General features: G+C 37.6%; 1 protein-coding gene across 2 annotated transcripts in view; it reads left to right on the top strand.

Annotated features, from left to right (window-relative positions):
• The window catches only part of CDC42 (cell division cycle 42), a 24,427-nt gene extending 16,452 nt beyond the window's left edge, over window positions 1-7,975 (top strand). Inside the window, exons 3-5 of one of the 2 annotated variants that reach the window (XM_006862335.1) lie at window positions 2,318-2,427; window positions 2,545-2,742; window positions 7,886-7,975. In XM_006862335.1, coding sequence (XP_006862397.1) covers window positions 2,318-2,427; window positions 2,545-2,742; window positions 7,886-7,975 — 398 coding nt within the window. Of the gene's footprint in view, window positions 1-2,317; window positions 2,428-2,544; window positions 2,743-6,360; window positions 6,451-7,885 lie in introns of those variants that run through there. The other variant, XM_006862336.1, reaches the window with a different exon arrangement.
• The last annotated feature ends 9,571 nt before the right edge of the window (window positions 7,976-17,546 follow it).

Raw genomic sequence — 17,546 nt, 5'->3', positions numbered from 1 at the left:
ACCGTGACATTAGCAGCCGATTTGTAACCACTACGCTACCAGTAGCTCAGTTTAGAAACAAGATAAATCCTGTACCTCCTCCCCACCTCCATAGTTTTCAAAATGTGTCTGGGTATTGAAAAAATTTTTTTTGAAATAATATCAAGTTTATAGAACCAGGTGAAAGGATATTACAAGGACTCACCATATAAATCCTTTAACAAGAATTGCCAGTTAAGATTTCCCCTCATTTGCTTTTTATTCTCTTTCTACACATATGTACATTGTTTTTTTCTGGGACTATTTGATAGTAAGTTGCCTACACCATGACTCTCTAACCTTGAATATGTACATAATTCCTAAGAACAGGAGCATTTTCTAATACAATCATAGTACAGTTAAACAGCATCATTAGATTTAACATTGACCTAGTTTTTTTTTATGTACTTTAACATCCATATTCCAGTTTTGTCAGTTTATTCAATAAAGTACGAATTTTTGCGTCCTTTAGGACCATTTGTTGTATTTCGTTTTCAAATTTGTTTGGTCTCCTTTAGTTGGGATCAGTTCTTTAGCCTTCTGTGACATTATTTTTATAGAATGTAGGGTCTGTCCCCTCTTTACAGAATTTTACTCATGTTGGATTTGATCAGTATTTCCTTGTTAGATTCAGATTATGCATTTGTTGTTGTTATTGTTGGAATACTACAGTGTTGTTGTTGTTAAGTGCTGTTGATTCTGACTCATAATAAACCTGTACAGGGTTTCTTAGGAGCAGCTGGTGAGATTGAACTGAAGACTTTTTGGTTCAGACTGACTTTGGTCCAGTGCTTATCCTACAGCACCACACTGTGACTCTGGAATACTACATTTTTTTCTTGTTAAGTGCTGTCGAGTTGGTTCGACTCATAGACCCTGTACAGTGTTTATGAGGAGCAACTGGTGGGTTTGAATTGCTGACCTACAGATGTGTAAATCCTGCTGCATTTTGGATTTGATCAGTATTTTCTTATTATATTCAGGTTATGTGTTTTGTTGTAATAGTACTTTGCTGTTGTTCAGTACTGTCGAGTCAATTCTGACTCATAATGACCCTGTATAGGGTTTTCTGCGGAGTGATTGGTGAGCTTGAACTGCTGACCTCGTGGTTCAAAGTAACCTTGCAATCCAGCGTATCAACCCACAGTGCTAAATCAGTACACCTTTGTTGTTGGTGTGAAGTGCTGTCAAGTCAGTTCCAGCCCATAGTGACCCTGTATAGGGTTTCTGAGGAGCAGAGATGGGTAAATCCTACCACTCATTGGTGATAGGGATTTTGATCACTCAAGCCAAAGTGTTGTTCAGTTTCTTTACAGTGTTAACATTTTCCCCCTGTTTGCTTACAGACAATTTGTTGGGAAACAGTGTAAAACCATACAAATGTTCTGTTCATTATAACAAATTTCTCCACTTAGATTTAGCATCTACTAGTTCTTGTTATAAGAGTCCTGGTGTGGCATTGTGGGATAATGACTGGTTAGCAAGGCTTGCGGTTCACACCCACCAGCTGCTCCTTGGAAACTCTACAGAGTTGCTATGAGTCGAAACCGACTTGAAGGCACTTACGAACATTTACAACATCAAGTTCTTTTCATATTAGTTTTTTCTAGGTGTTTTTAGTTTTAGAATTCTGTTTATGTGCATACAACTGAAACGTTGACCCTGCTCTGGCAACTGAGTTTCACTGAGATTTTGTTTCCTTGGGTGGCTTCACTGTGTTTGTTACATTATATCTGCTTTTTAAAAAACAATTTGTTTAGCAATCATTTATTGTTTTAATTGGGCTGCAATTATAAATTATTGTTGGCCTGCAAATGAATAGAAAGATTGAAAACTACAAAATTGGTAATACAGTAAAATTCATAGAAGTTGGAAAGACGGAAACCTGTCAGAGAGGGAAAATGAAATATTTTCCACTACTTAGAGCGTGATAGGAAAGTGGAAAGACTCTGTCCTCTATTAAAGATGGAAAACTTTAAAGACCTGCAGAAACAAGACCAGTCCCACAAGACTCTCACTGGTTTAAATGTAAAAGCAAAGAATTTAAAAAAAAAAGAAAAAAAAAAAAAAGATTGCTATTTTAAGTACTTGACAGATTAAATTGAAGGAGCTGAGTGAGAATATTTCCCAGATTTTATATCACAAAACCAAACTTTTATAAGACAAGTATATTGCTTTTATTCTGATAGTGATTTGTTTTCTGCATATTTAGTGTGTTGACTGACTTACTGCCTTAATCCTCCTGAGAGGACGAAAGATTGAGTTTCTGACTTCTCTCTATTCCCCCTCCTCCCTTTAGGGCAAGAGGACTATGACAGATTACGACCGCTGAGTTATCCACAAACAGATGTATTTCTAGTTTGTTTTTCAGTCGTCTCTCCTTCCTCTTTTGAAAATGTGAAAGAAAAGGTGAGTTGGTCAAGTATTCTCTTCCTTAAAGAGGTTGTCCCAGAACTTGTGTTGACCTGGTGTAAATTGCATTGGATGATTACAGATTAAAATTTAAAAAAAATATTTTTTCTCTAGTGGGTACCAGAGATAACTCACCACTGTCCAAAGACCCCTTTCCTGCTTGTTGGGACCCAGATTGATCTCAGAGATGACCCCTCTACTATTGAGAAACTTGCCAAGAACAAACAGAAGCCTATCACTCCAGAGACTGCCGAAAAGCTGGCCCGTGACCTGAAGGCTGTCAAATATGTGGAGTGTTCTGCACTCACACAGGTGAGGACTGTCAGTTTGTTCACTGTTGAATAGTAGAGTTTTGGGGCATTAGTGGCAGCATCGATGGACTCAAACGTGGCAACAGTAGTGAGGTTGGCCCAGGATCAGGCAGTGTTTTGTTTTGCTGTGCATAAGGTTGCTATGGGTCGGTACCGACTCGATGGCACCTAACAACAACAACAACATCAAGGAAATGCAGGCAGGTTGTTTGTAACAGTGCTCAGCAATGCTCACTAAAGCCGCCCAGGGAGAGTATGACCAGCTTTGTATGTATTTATAGGAAAAAATTATGAGTCTCTAAGTAAAGTTCTTGTGTTTATAAGCTCCTATATTGTAGTGAACGATTTCACTGTAAGGGAATGTGTGAGTGTGTGTGTGTTTAAATAGGAAAAAGTCCAGATAAGCGTAAATTTTAACAAGTGAGGATGTGACTGAAAATTAAAAAAAAAATTCATATAAATATATCTGGTCTTTTTGATCTTTTCTTACCAGTTTTTACAGTTGATGTAACTGTATTGTCATTCAGCTGGGACAGGGAATTATTCTTAATTACTGATACTTCTTTCTATGTAAGAAAGCTAGCTTGGCTGGTCTACCACAGTTAATGCATGCTTTGTGTAGTGTCTGTATTTAAATTTTTGGAAATTCATTTTCCATATTTATGTAGCCCTCTCCTGTCTAATTCTGAATGATTTTAATTGGAACATCTCTCTTAGTTTGATGGGATACAACAAATTCTTCAGATGGAAGAAAATTAGAATATTGAGTGAAAGTTGTAATTGGCTTGTATGTTATAATCCCTACCTTCATGGTATTATTGATTTCCCTCCTTTGAGGACTGTTCTTGGAGCAAAAGAAAGAGTTTATAGAATTAATTAGCCTAGAACCTTCATATTCTACTGTGCTCCTGAAACTTGAATAGTGAGCAAACATATTTGATCAAAATAGGGCAGGGGATTAAAGGTTTCTAATAGTTTTATAGAACCCACCTGTATTTATTATGCTTACTTTTTTTCAGGTGATTTTTAAAAAGTATCATTTTTGTTTGCCCCTTTTTTTTTTTTTTAAACGCTATTATAGTCTTGATTATATGTATACGAAGGCAAATGACATTTATAATTACATATTACATATGCATTAGGTATATAGTATATAGAGCTAGTGCATATTTTAAAAACTTTCAACTTAGTGCTTAGTTGGATATCTAAAGGTAAACTTTTATGCTTAACTAGATATTTCACGAAGTAATTTCAAGGCCTAGGATCAGATCATTTTAACACATTCTCCCAAGCCTAGCCTAGTTTTCCTTGGCAGTTTAGTGACATCTTAAAGCAGATCTTTGAAAACTTCAGAAAAATTTGCCTCTATACGCACAAAACACTGATTGACTGTTAAAGAAAACAATTCTGGTGTTTCTCTGTGTTTAATGTTTTGATGCTATCCTCAGAAAAATGTGGTTCGTGTGCGTTGAGTTGGAAAGATGGGTATGTAGCAGCACGCAGATTTGAACGGATTACGTGTAATTTATTGCATACCCTCTGTCCATATGGAGTACCTTCAGGGAGATGGAGGGAACTGTGAAGTAGGCTGTACTAGAGTTTAGTCTAGATAATTGGGTGTTTCCATGGAAGAGTTGTTATACAACATAAACACGTTTATAGTCACTTTTCTGAGAATAGGATGTATAAAAAGACACACTTTAGCAGAAACATTTTGAAGTTTGAAAAAGTAGGAGAAGAGAAGATAGAAAGCACGGTCTGTGATTGTGGTAGAATTTTTAAGACCCTAGATTCTATTTGTTGATGTCGCTAAAACTATGCTCCTTAGAAACAGGTTAAGCAAACTCTATAATAGGTATGGTAAAGATTAATTTTATTTTATAGGAGATCTGTTAATCTTTACAACAAGCTAGAAACAATTTGCGTCTTGTTAAGAGACACTCTAATTTCTAATGGCTCTCCCCTTCTTTTTGTCTTATAAAATCCAGTTCTCTTCCTCCTTTTATTGACCATCAGACTTTTTTCCCTAGATATGTAGAAAGGATTTCAAAGGAACATTTATCTTTTGTTTGGCTTTTCTACTTTGTAAATTATATAGAAGAAAACTTTTTCACTTTGGTTTTTAAAAAACGTGCTGAACACCTTCTCCACTTAACAATATGATTAGGTTCCAAAGATGAGGTTGCTATGAGAAAATTGATATTGGGGAAATGGAGGATGACCCTATCAGAACACGACATGGAGGATAACGTCATGGTTCCATAACTGACAAATTATATCATTGCATAATAACTTGTCAAACCAGTGAGAATCGTGACCCAACCAAGTTGACACGTAACCATCACAGCCAACATTTCTTTCATCTGGTACCTTGGTATTCATTACTGCCAAATGTATGTGCAAAATATTTGGGTTTTTAAGATTTTTTTTTTTACTATTGTCGTAACTGTGAAATGTTGGATAACCAGATAGTCGGTAAGTGAGGAGTTGGTGTATTCTGTTTCTCATTTATCTTGTATCTAATGGCATGTGTAGGTGCCAGTTCCCTGGGAGACTGTAGTGGGAATAGGGTGGGGGAGGTCATACTGGAAGTGTGTTCTGAGATTTTTGGAAAGTTTTTACTTGGGATGAAATTAACCTAAAGAACATGTGAAACTTTATTGGATAGTAAACATGTGGCTTCAGGTTTAGGTGAGTTTAGGTGAGTATATAGCACCAAAGTACCACTACTGCCAAGTCTCACACACTGTCACGTTGGAGTTTCTGGCTGTGTTGTAAGTGTATTTCCGCATCTAAACCCTGTAGATCTGAGGATAATCTTTGTTTTCACTCCATGCTTTATGTTCTGGTATCCATGCAGACATCCAAAAGCATTGGATTGCTTGCTAAAACTCATTCTAGGAACCCCATGCTTTATTTTCCTATGACTTGGGTGGTGGTTACTTGCTTTAATAACATTACTGAATAACTGAAGTGTATGCTGTTTCTAGAGTCTGCTCTCTAAACTTCTCTGAGTGGATACTGTTGAATAATTAACACTCTTCATAAATGCCTGCACCTTTTTGTCCTTAGAAAACAATTTACTTTGAAATCCTGATTTAATTCCATCCAGATATGTCATTGAACCTAGAAACATGTAGCATGCCTGTTAGTCTGCTATTTGTGTCCTTCAGTTATTCAGGGCTGAATTCACATAAGCTTGAAAATATAATAATTTTATTTCTAAAATGTACATGTCATTAGTAGAAATGTTAGTGAATTCCACAATGTTTTATTATCTGATACATTCATCTACCCAAATGTATCTTATTTACATTAATTTGGCATTGTTTTAATTAAAATGTTATGTCTCAATGTACTGTTACTATTTCAGAGGTCAATATACTGCATTTTCATGAAAATTGCTTTCTTGCTCAGTTAACCTCTTTTTGAGGTAGGAAAAGTGTCTTTTACATTTTTACTATCCTAGTAATGGGTTTAAGATCGAGATTTCTGGAATTTATTTTTCTTGCCGCTTCTGTGAATTCAGCCCGTTTGATCCGGACTGCTATTTGTATCTGCTAGTCTTTCTAATCCTCTAACCTGGCTGCTATTCTCTCTCCTCCCCTCTGTCTTGTAGAGAGGTCTGAAGAATGTGTTTGATGAGGCTATCCTAGCTGCCCTCGAGCCTCCGGAAACTCAACCCAAAAGGAAGTGCTGTATATTCTAAACTGTTTTCTCATTCCCCTCTTTGCTGCTGCTTCCTGTCCCACTATTGTAGAAAGATCATTAAAAAAAAAACTGACAACAAAGGAATAAAACCATCCTGTTTGAAAACCTCTGCGTCTTTTTACTCACCACTTAGAGCAACCTCTGTATTAGTTTTTTGGTCAAGAATGCATTATCTTATAGAACATTTTTTGTGATCAGTAGTCAAATTGGACTTGTTTTACTTTTTGCTGCTTGAGTTGCCTGATGCTCAGAGTTTTTGGTTTGGATTACTATTGCAAAAGGGAACTTGGTCTGGCATTAAGAATATCCTCTTTGAAATAAGAGTTTTCAAACAATACTAGATTTTTAGTTCTAGATGGAGAAAATAACACAAACATCATTTTACTCTTATGATTGATTGTTAATTGCATGACATAACTTTCATGGAAAAAGGTGACTTTGCTAGTACAGCTGTAATGGGGAAGGGAAGATTTTTTTCTGGTTTTCCTTTGTGCAGTGAAACTTTGTGTTGCTATTGCTTTGGCTGTCTGTGCTGTAGTAGAGTATTTGTCAGTCTGGGGTGTGGAAGATATTGATGTATATGCTATTGCTTTATGAGATCATTTGTTACATTATCTTTTAAGCCTAGTATCCATTTTAACAGTTGACGTAAGGTTTATTAATGTTGAGATGTAAAGCCGCCACCTTTGTATTTTCCTGCTTCTGATTTTATTGTTGTGAGGGAAACATACAACTGTGGTTACCTTAAAATTTTGAAATTAAAAAACAAACAAACAAACAAAAATAATTATTTGTATAAATGCCTGATGAAGCCTTCTTCCTGTTGCACTGACTGGCTCTAGTTTTACATTTGTACTAGGTACCCATATTTTTGCTTCCTTAAATCCCCTTGGCCCTGTCTGATTGGTGGGATAAAGGGAGTTCAAAGTGAATATCTTTGATACAACCACCATAATCACTCTTTTCATCCTTGCCTGCGCCTTCCATTTAATAAAGTTGCTACTCACTTGTGCTGGTCCTCTCAGTCCTCTTCCATATCTAGCTGTTTCATTTGAATGCAGAGCTACTTCACTTGTTTTTATGTAAAATGTCTCAGCAGCACATTACAAAACTTGTATTGAATAGCAAATGACACATGAGCTTCTTTGCTTCTTGTGACATACATTGGTCTGCAAAAAGCTTTCTCAGAGGACCACTGTCTCACTCATGAATATCTGCTCCTCTGCTCCTGAATTGCCTGACCCGTCTAGTGCCCTGCCTGGACCAAACTTGGTGAAGTGAGATTACTGTGTGAAATTCAGGGTTGTTTTTAATGTTTCATTCTTTGCCATCTCTTGGGGATATGAATGTTTTGTTTTTTCTGTTTTTTAAACTTGATCGTCTACTTTTACTGAAAATCAGATTGCCCATTTTTTCTTTCTACCCCTTTTCAGAAAGGCCTAAAGAATGTATTTGACGAAGCAATATTGGCTGCCCTGGAGCCTCCGGAACCGAAGAAGAGCCGCAGGTGTGTGCTGCTATGAACATCTCGCCAGAGCCCTTTCTGCACAGCTGGTGTCGGCATCATACTAAAAGCAATGTTTAAATCAAACTAAAGATTAAAAATTAAAATTCGTTTTTGCAATAATGACAAATGCCCTGCACCTACCCATATGCACTCGTGAGAGACAAAGCCCATAGGTATGGCCCCTCCTTCCCCCTCCCAGTACTAGTTAATTTTGAGTAATTGTGTATTGTCAGAAAAGTGATCAGTACTAGTTTTTGTTTTATTGTTTCCCAAAAGAAAGAGAGGAAAAAAAAGAAAAAGAAAAAGAAAAAAAAAAAAAAGCAAGGCATGCTTGTTGACGACTCTGTAACAGACTAATTCCAATTGTTGAAGCTGCTCCCTGGCTCCACCTTGGAGAGTAATCTGGGGCATCTTAGTGTTCTGGTTTTTATCTTTTTTGGGGGGAATGAGTGGGAGTTCATTTTATTTCGTCTTGTTTTTGTTTTCTAATTCATTAACCAGTGGCCAGCCCTTGAGGGGAGGAGGATGGGATTGATTTCACATTCCACTGAATCAAGTTAGAACCCATGTCCCCACCTGGTGCTCTTTGGAAGGAGTACAGTGAATGCCTTATGTGGTAACATACTCCTTTTGAAAGTTGCCTTTCTCTCCATCATTGAGTAGGTTCAGTATTTGATAAAACTCATGAAAGTGGGTGGAGCCTGTCTTGCCCCTCCTCTTTTCTAGGATGCACTATGTATCTGACTGTGACTTTCAAGGAAATTTGTTTGCCATTTGCAGAATTTTTTTTTTTTTGAAGTTAATTTTTAACTTCTTTTATTGATAAATGAAGAAAAGTATTTGCACCTTTTGAAATACACCAAATGAACTGAGTTCATAATTAAAAAAATTTTGTTTTTTCCCTGTCAGTCATTGTCTAATATGCTTAGCTTAGATGTGCAGTTTAATAGTGTAAGATACCGTGTTCTCAGAACACAGCTGAAGACCTGGTGTATAGAGGAAATATGAGGGGTGGTGCTCGCAGACAGATGTCTGTGGAATGATTCACATCCTCTTTCAAGCGATGGGGATGGAGGCCTGCTTCCTGAAGAAGCTTGGGGTGGGGGTGGGGAGAACACGAATAACATGGGGACCAGTCAGGGGAATCCCCCTTTTCTGTTTTACATCTGAGGAACTCTAGAGCCAGTTGAGGCTCTCTAGTTTAATAAAAATTGTGGAAAGAGTCTTCTGAAGACTCTCCTAAGTGTTAATAGGGATTTATCAGCTTATTTTGGTTGCAGTTTCCAATTTCTTAAAATGTTTAGGTAATTTTTTCCACCTCCCCCAAATCCTAATTCTTATAGATTCAATAGTGTTGAACCAATGCTTTCTCATGTCTCAATTCTTTGTATATGCATTCTTTTCAGATGTATTAAACAAACAAACAAAAAAACCCTTTACAAGCCAGCCTGAGGGTTGTTATTTTCCCTCCGCCTCTTACTTTTCAGGTATTTAGGAGTGGGATCCTAACTCTAACATCCGTTTCTAACAGATTTGGGCACATAAATTTAAAATTTGATGATTTTTATTTAATTTCCTTTTTGGCATTCAGGTTGGGATATTTTTTTCTTCCATATACGATTTAGGTTTGTGCTTTCTCCCCTAAGTTTGGCAGGTGGCACAGAAACTTCTTCCTTTAAATACCTACTGAAATCATAACAGTTCTTAGTGAAGAAATGTTGAGGAAGGTCACTGCTCATGTTATTACAAGAAGTAGCAACACTCCTCTAATCCATAAATGAGTTGGAAAGCAGCCATTTATTTCACTGCTAACTTTTCTACTTCAGTGGTTCTTAAAGTTGGCTGCTTACAGTAGTGCAGATTGGTAATGGAAATCTTAGAAAGCTTTTCAGGTATTTTCTACATGCAGCCAAGTTTGAGAGCCACTACTTGTAGGTGGTTATTCCAAACTACATTCACCAGGTTCCATATTCTGTGCTATAAGTCTAAACACTTAAGGTGGCAAGAATAATTGATATATGCCATAGGGCATTATTCTGATCTGTAGGAGACTCTTCAGAACCAAGCAGGATTATTCCAGCCAACTTACACAGTGGGCATGGAGTCATGTTGGTCTTGAGTCCATACTGTCTGTTAGAATCAAGCTAGGCAGGAAAGGGGTTAGGAAAAGGCAGATCTAAGCATATTTGTTTAAACTATATGTCTTATTATTCCTTGTTGACTATGTTGGGGAGAGAGACACCTGGCTCATTGTTTGTATTTCTAGCATAGTAGCAAATAGATCCTTAAAGGTATTTGAATAAATAGTTGATCATTTCTCTGCGTGGTGACCCTTCAGATGCTTGTTTTACATTCTCAATTTCTACTTTGCTTTCTTTTGTGAGAAAATTGGCAGTTATTTTCCTTTACCCCTCTCTCCTAAAGTATTTCTCTTCAAGCTAATCCTTGTATAGAATTCATAGTTCATAAATCTTAAAAAAATCTTGTCCTCATGGCGAAAATTTCAGAAATTACAGGAAATTGCTAGTAATCAAATTGAATCTATTTCATGTATGACTCAAAGCTTGTGCTTTAAAAAAAAAAAAAAAAAGTGATTTCTTAGAGGCAGCTTCCTAAAATAGATGCAAGAGATTGATTAAGTCAGTGGGTAAACAGATGGAAAGTATTTCAACCTCTTTGATAACATTGTTGTTAAGTGCCGTGGAGTCCGTTCTGACTCATAGCGACCCTGCATAGGGTTTCCGAGGCCGTGGAGTCCGTTCTGACTCCTAGCGACCCTGCATAGGGTTTCCGAGGCTGTAAATCTTTACGGGAGCAGAAAACCTCATCTTTCTCCCGCGGAACAGCTGGTAGTTTCAAACTGCTAACCATAAGATTAGCAGCCTGATTCGTTTAGGTGGGGTGGAGAAGTTTTTAAACCTCTTTTTCATTATTTGCCCTGCCCAGCAATTGCCACCCCTTTCTTTCCTCATGAAGGTAAATTTAAGAAGTAAGATTTTGTTGGGCTGTAGGAGGTGTGGAGGGTGGTACAAATGATTATAATACCTCAGTTTTTTTAAACCCAGGAACCAATTTTTGTAACCTTAGAAATAATATTGCCTATTAATATTACAGGAGTCCTGGTGTGGCGCCGTGGGCTAATGAGTCATGCTCCTTGGAAACCCTATACAGGGTTTCTATGGGTTCGGAATCTACTCAATGGCACTTAACAACAACAATAACAATTAATATTACATGACAGAGCCCTGGTGGTACAGTGGTTAGGTGCTCAGATTGCTAACAGGTTGGCGGTTTGACTCCACTGGCTGCTCCATGGAAGAAAGATGTGACAGTCTTCTGTAAAAATTTGTTGTTAAATGTCGAATTGGTTCCAACCCATAACAACCTTGATAATGTTTCCAAGGAGTGGCTGGTGTGTTTGAACTACCAACCTTGTGGTTAACAGTTTAGAGCTTATCCTGTAGCACTACACTAGGAGTCCCCTGTGGCAATCCTGTGGGGCAGTTCCCCTCTGTCTTAAAAGATCACTCTGAGTCGAAGTCGATTTGACAGCAATTGGCTTTACTATAGCACAGGTTGGCTGTTCACACTTGGAGGTCACTTTCTAACTCTTGATAGCCATCTGGATTCTTTCCGATGGGGTGTATAACTAAGGTAGCAGGACATTCTGGGTCAGTGATAAGCAGCAAATCGTCATGTCCAATTTAAAGAGCCATCTGTGCATGTGAAACTTTTGGTGGCATCTTGATGCTATCTTCAGAATTTCAAAATAGTAAGCTTTTATCCTTAAAGGACATTTTTCTGCACATCTTGGATAGAAAAAGATATAATAAGAGATTTCAGAAACTTGCCAAGATTTCAGAAACTTGCTTATATTCAGGGCGGGTTTGACAGTCACTTTTCACATTTAATATTAAAATCCCCACAGGGCTGGTTTCTAGTCAGTACTGGTCTTTTTTCTTGTGTTTTACATCATACACTTTATATAGTCGAAGATTGTCTACTGACAATCTAATCATTACCCATGTCCAGTTGGGTACACTTCCCCCCCAGATGTTTCTAGTGTTATCTTTTTCATAATTCCTTTTGGATAGAACATTGAAATTATTTTACTAGTCTCCTTAGTTCGTGATGCACATTGTAGGGCTGAGGTAGTTAGTATTGGCCAGTGTACATTCTAAGAAATGAAGGGTAAGTCTTGAATATCTGAGAAGATGGCAAATCCTTTTAATGTTGGAGGCAAGAAACAATGTGTATAGAAAGTTATTTTCCTGTGAGTATTTGAATGTGATAGATCAAAAGATCCAGTTCTTTCTTACTAAGGAATACATTTTGTTGATGTTAAGTCTTCTCTAAAATGAGTGGATTATAGACATGTTGTTTATATTTTGTGGAGACTGACTTCTCAAGTGCTTCTCTGATTCTAGGAGTTGCTTACAGAAGCAGACATGCACTTTTAGATTTGATTTTTTTTAAACAATACACAACATAATCCTGATTTTCCTTCTTAATGGTATTATAATTGTCAAAATATGAGTCAAGTCTGAACTTGGCTTTTATCTACTTCCTCTATTTGTATATATTTAGAATATACTGGCCAATACTGACTACAAGCCAGCCCCGTGGGGATTTTAGAATCATAGTTCACCTAAATCTGGTAGCTGAACATGCAAAGCAAAAACCAGATTCTCAGAATTTGAAGCCAAATTGTCAGTCACAAGCTATTGATTCCCTACCAACATTCTGGGAATGTTGCCTTTTGCTTTATTCATGTTTAGATGTATGACTCAAGCCATGGTTTTCAGAAGAGGTCAAGACTTCTCTGAAACAGGAGACAGATAATTATGTATTGGTGCGAGTTTTACTTTGATTATATTTCTGGTTGATGAAACTGTTACCTTTATGTGGGGAGAGAAGGATTATATATGCTAGACTTTATCTTATAAAGAGATGGAGTTCTACAGAGAAAAAGGCAAGTAAGTATCAAGAGCTGAAAGGTAATAAAAGTAGAATGTTTATAGAGAATATGAGGGAGGGAATGCATTATAATTTTGTAAATTGGGAAGTGTAAGTATAGGATGAGAGAAGTTAAGGGGGAAAGGAAAAGTTGGGGAGTAAGGGCATGTAGGTAAAAGACAGCCTTTCTGTGAGGAAATATCCAATCTATAACATCCCTCACTGAGAATTCTTGAAAACCCAGAATTAGTAATGCTACTTACTTGGTGATATACAGGAATCACAGGTTGGTGGTTCAGCCCCACCAGCTGTTCCCTAGAAACCCTGTACAGGGTTGCTGTGAGTTGGAATCAACTTGATGGCACTTAACTTTACAGGCATGATTACAGTTGCCTGTATAGATGCCCAGTTAAACGTAAACCAAAACCCCTTGTTATCTAGTAGTTCCAGCTCATTGCAGTCCTATGAGACAGAGTAGAACTGCCCTCATAGGGGTTCCAATGCTCTGATCTTCAAGGAAGCGGACTCTACATACATCTTTCTCCCATGGAGTAGCTGGTAGATTCCAACTACGGGCCTTTTGGTTAACAGAGTAGTGCTTAACTGCTTCACCACCAGGGATACTTAGTCATTAGTTTGTTGTTGTTAGGTGCCATCTTGTCGGTACCAACTTAGAGCGAATACTCATACTTCACAATGTTGTCCATAGTTTGTCATGATCCACAGAATAAAAAGCCTTTGCGTAGTCAATAAAGCTCAGGTAAACATCTTTCTGGTGTTCTCTGCTTTCAGCCAAGATCCATCGGATGTCAGCAATGATGTCCCTCGTTCCAAGTCCTCTTCTGAATCAGGCTTGAACGTCTGGAAGTTCTCTGTCACAGTATGCTTGTAGCCTTTTCTGTATTGCTTTTCGTAAAACTTAACTTGCATGGGACATCAAATAGATTGTCCAATGATTTCCACATTCCGTTGGATCTCTTCCAGTCATTTGCCCCAGGTAGTTGTCTTCCAGATTTCTTGGCATAGATGAGTGATTGCCTCCAGTGCCACCTTACTTTGTTGAAAGATTTCAGTTTTTATTCCGTCAGTTCCTGGTGCTTTGTTCTTTGCCAATGCCTCTAGTGCACCTTGGACTTTTTCCTTCAGGATCATTGGCTCTTGATCATATGCTATCTCTTGAAATGGTTGAATATCAACCATTTCCTTTTGGTACAGTGGCTCTCTGTATTCCTTTCATCTTCTTTTGATGCTTTCTGCATCATTCCATAATTTGCCCAGAGAATCCTTCAGTAATGAAAGCCAAAGCCTGAATATTTGCTTCAGTTCCCTAGCTTGAGAAATGCTGAGTTGAGTTCCCTTTTGGTTTTGGTCTTTGCACATTTTGTTATAATATTTGACTTAGTCTTCTTGAGCTGACCTTTGAAATATTCTGTTCATCTCTTGTACCACCTCATTTCTTCCATTTGCATCTCTACACTGGACAGCAGGTTTCAGAGTCTGTTCTGACATCCATTTTAGTCTTTTCATTCTTTCTAGTCTTCTTGATGACCTTTTACTTCTTTCTGTATGATGTACTTGATGCCATCCACAGCTCTTCTGGTCTTCGGTCTTTAGTGTCTAATGTTGGTCTGTTAGTGTCTAATGTATCAAATCTGTTCTTCCGATGATCCTCAAAATCTGGTGGGATATGTTCAAGGTCATATTTTGGCTCTCATGAACAACTCAAAATGAGAAACAGCTGTAAACCTCAGTTAATAATTGGAACATGGAATGTATGAAGTATAAATCTAGGAAAATTAGAAATTGTCAAAAATGAAGTGGAATTCATAAATATTGATATCCTAGGAGGCATTAGAGAGCTGAAATGTACTGGTATTGGCCATTCTGAGTCTGACAACCACATGGTTTACTTTGCTGGGAATGACAAATTGAAGAGAATTGGTGTCACATTCATCATCAGAAAGAACATCTCAAGATTTGTCATGAGGTACAATGCTGTCTTTGATAATATTCATGTACCTACAGTTAATACCACTATTATTAAAATTTATGCACCAACCACTAAAACCACTGATGATGATATTGAAGAATTCTACCAACTTCTTCAGTCTGAAATTGATTAAACATGCAGTCAAGATATATCAATGATTACTGGCTATTGGAATGCAAAGGTTGGAAACAAAGAGGAAGGGTCAGTAGTTGCAAAACATAGCCTTGGTGATGGAAATGATGCAGGAGATTGCACCATAGAATTCTGCAAGACCAATCAATGAGTTCTTCACTGCAAATACTTTTTAAAAAATAACATAAAGGATGACTATATACAAGGACCTCACCAGATGGAATACATGGAAATCAAATTAACTAGATCTGTGTAAAGAGACATTGGAAAACCTCCATATCAGCAGCCAAAACAAGGCCGGGGCAGATAGTGGAACAGACCATCAATTTGCTCAAATGCAAATTCAGACTGAAGCTGAAGAAAATTGTAAACAAGTCCAAGAGTCATTAGTTATGGACCACTAAGCAAAGCAGTCTGAGTGTGATGCTGTAGGATAAGCACTGGATTGCAATGTTAGTTTGAACAGCAAGGTTGGTGGGTCTAACTCACCAGGCACTCCTTGGAAACCCTATACAGGGTCACAGTGAGTTGGAACTGACTTGACGGCACTTAACAACAACAACAATGTAAAGGTGTTACACTGCCCTCAACACAGGTGGGGAATAATAGTCTGCATACCTTTGTATATGTATCTGCCTTCCACCAGACTTAGTTTTATCCATCTTGTTTACTGCTGTATCCCTGAGCTAGAATAGTGCTTAATACATGAGCGGCAGCTCTAAAAATAGTCATTGAATGTCTGTGTGATTTCAAGAATGAATTAATTACAGCAGATCATGTGTGTGTTTCAGTGATACAGGCACCAGAAGACAAGGTTGGCCAATGGATGAAGCCAATGTTGTGTTTTTGTTGTTAAGTGCTTTCACCTTAACAAACGGTTTATCATTTCTGCCTTGTAGATGAATGGTCGTGCTTAGATAGAGAGTGTGGTTTAGAAGTTTGGAAAAGGTTATTGAAAATAGTCCTTGGCAGACTTTAGTTTGTGCCAGAATTTGAAATTGTAGTCTAGGGTTTCCGAGGAGCAGCTGGTGAGCTTGAACTGCCAACCTTGCAGTTCAAACAGCTTTTGCAGTCTGGTGCATTAACCCACAGCCACACCAGGACTCCCTCATGCTAATAGGAGAGCATATTCTAGGAGAGAAGAGGATTGTGGCATGCAAGGAACACTTAGCATGAGTCCTTTCTTCCTAAGATATATTTTAAATTGGGTGAAGGTTTACAGATAAAATCATCAACTTTACATTCAACAAATTAGGCACTTTGCTTCATCTCAATGATTACAATCCTTTCCCCACAACAGTAGGTATCCTGTCCTCCAAATGGCTCCCCATTTACATCTGTATTTCACAAATGAACAGAGCAAAACTATTTGATGTATATGTACAAAACAAAAAATATATATTCTTTTAAATGTTGTCCTCACATTTTTGTTAAAATCAGAATACATTTTTTTTTTTATCGTGAATTATGTGTTAGTTTATATGGGCGAACATTTTCTTTACATTCATCGTATTGTATTTTGTTTCATTGCAATGATCACAACCCCTTGCATGCATCATGTAGTCACATAGTTTTGTGTACTGATTTTAGTGTGTTGTTTTTTTTTTCCCTTTCTTTTTACCCCAAAGTACATTCAACCTTACTTTTAACAAACTTCATTGCTGCAATAATGTTGGGTCCTGATACAGCTCTGTAGAATAAGCCATGGACTACTAACCTCAGAGTTGGTGGTTCAAACCCACCAGCTGCTCCTCAGAAACCTTATATTCTAGGCACTTAACAAAAACAACAACAATGTTGCATTACAAACCATTGAAATTCAAGTGGCTTACTACAATAAGCAATTACTTACCTTGTTTCATTGTTGGCTCCATGTTTCTCATTCTGAAGCCCAGCTCATGAGGCCAGTGGCTACTTGAGAATGGACTTCTCATGATGAGCTTGGTTAAACACATCTCACATTCCGTTGACCAGTGCATTGCCATATGGCCAAGCCAAAAGTGAGTGCCATTCATATACTTTTAGTAAGTACCTTCCAGCTAATTATTGGAACACTTGATAAGGCACTGAGGGTATGGCATAAAATAAAATAGATGGGGTCTTCTGACTTTTAGTTGGAATTTTCTTTACAATTTTTGATAGTTGCCTATTACTGAAAAACCATGTTATCTCATTCTACTTTGAATTACTCTGAAGAGAGTAAATGTCTGTGTTCATTCGTCATTGTTTCCTGAGTACCTGTTTGGCCTGGGCTCTGGAAGATCAGGGTGTGGGCATTCAGGTAGTGGAGATAAAGGCAGTCAGAAGTAAGGGCTTCCATATGGAACTCAGTCCACTGTGTTGTGGGCATGCACTACTGTGCTGAGAGTCAGCTGGAAGCCCTGGTGGGTTTCTGGACCAGCTCATGTGGAGTCGTTGTACAAATTAGAAAAGACCTTTCCGAAGATACTTACTAAGGACACTTTATGCTGTTATATTAAAAAAAAATTTTTTTTTTTTTAGAAAGTAC

This window comes from Chrysochloris asiatica, unplaced genomic scaffold (assembly GCF_000296735.1).
Source record: "Chrysochloris asiatica unplaced genomic scaffold, ChrAsi1.0 scaffold00047, whole genome shotgun sequence".
In the NCBI taxonomy this organism is placed as follows: domain Eukaryota; kingdom Metazoa; phylum Chordata; class Mammalia; order Afrosoricida; family Chrysochloridae; genus Chrysochloris; species Chrysochloris asiatica.
The sequence above is the reverse complement of the archived record's forward strand: the minus strand, read 5'-3'. Positions and strand labels throughout refer to the sequence as shown.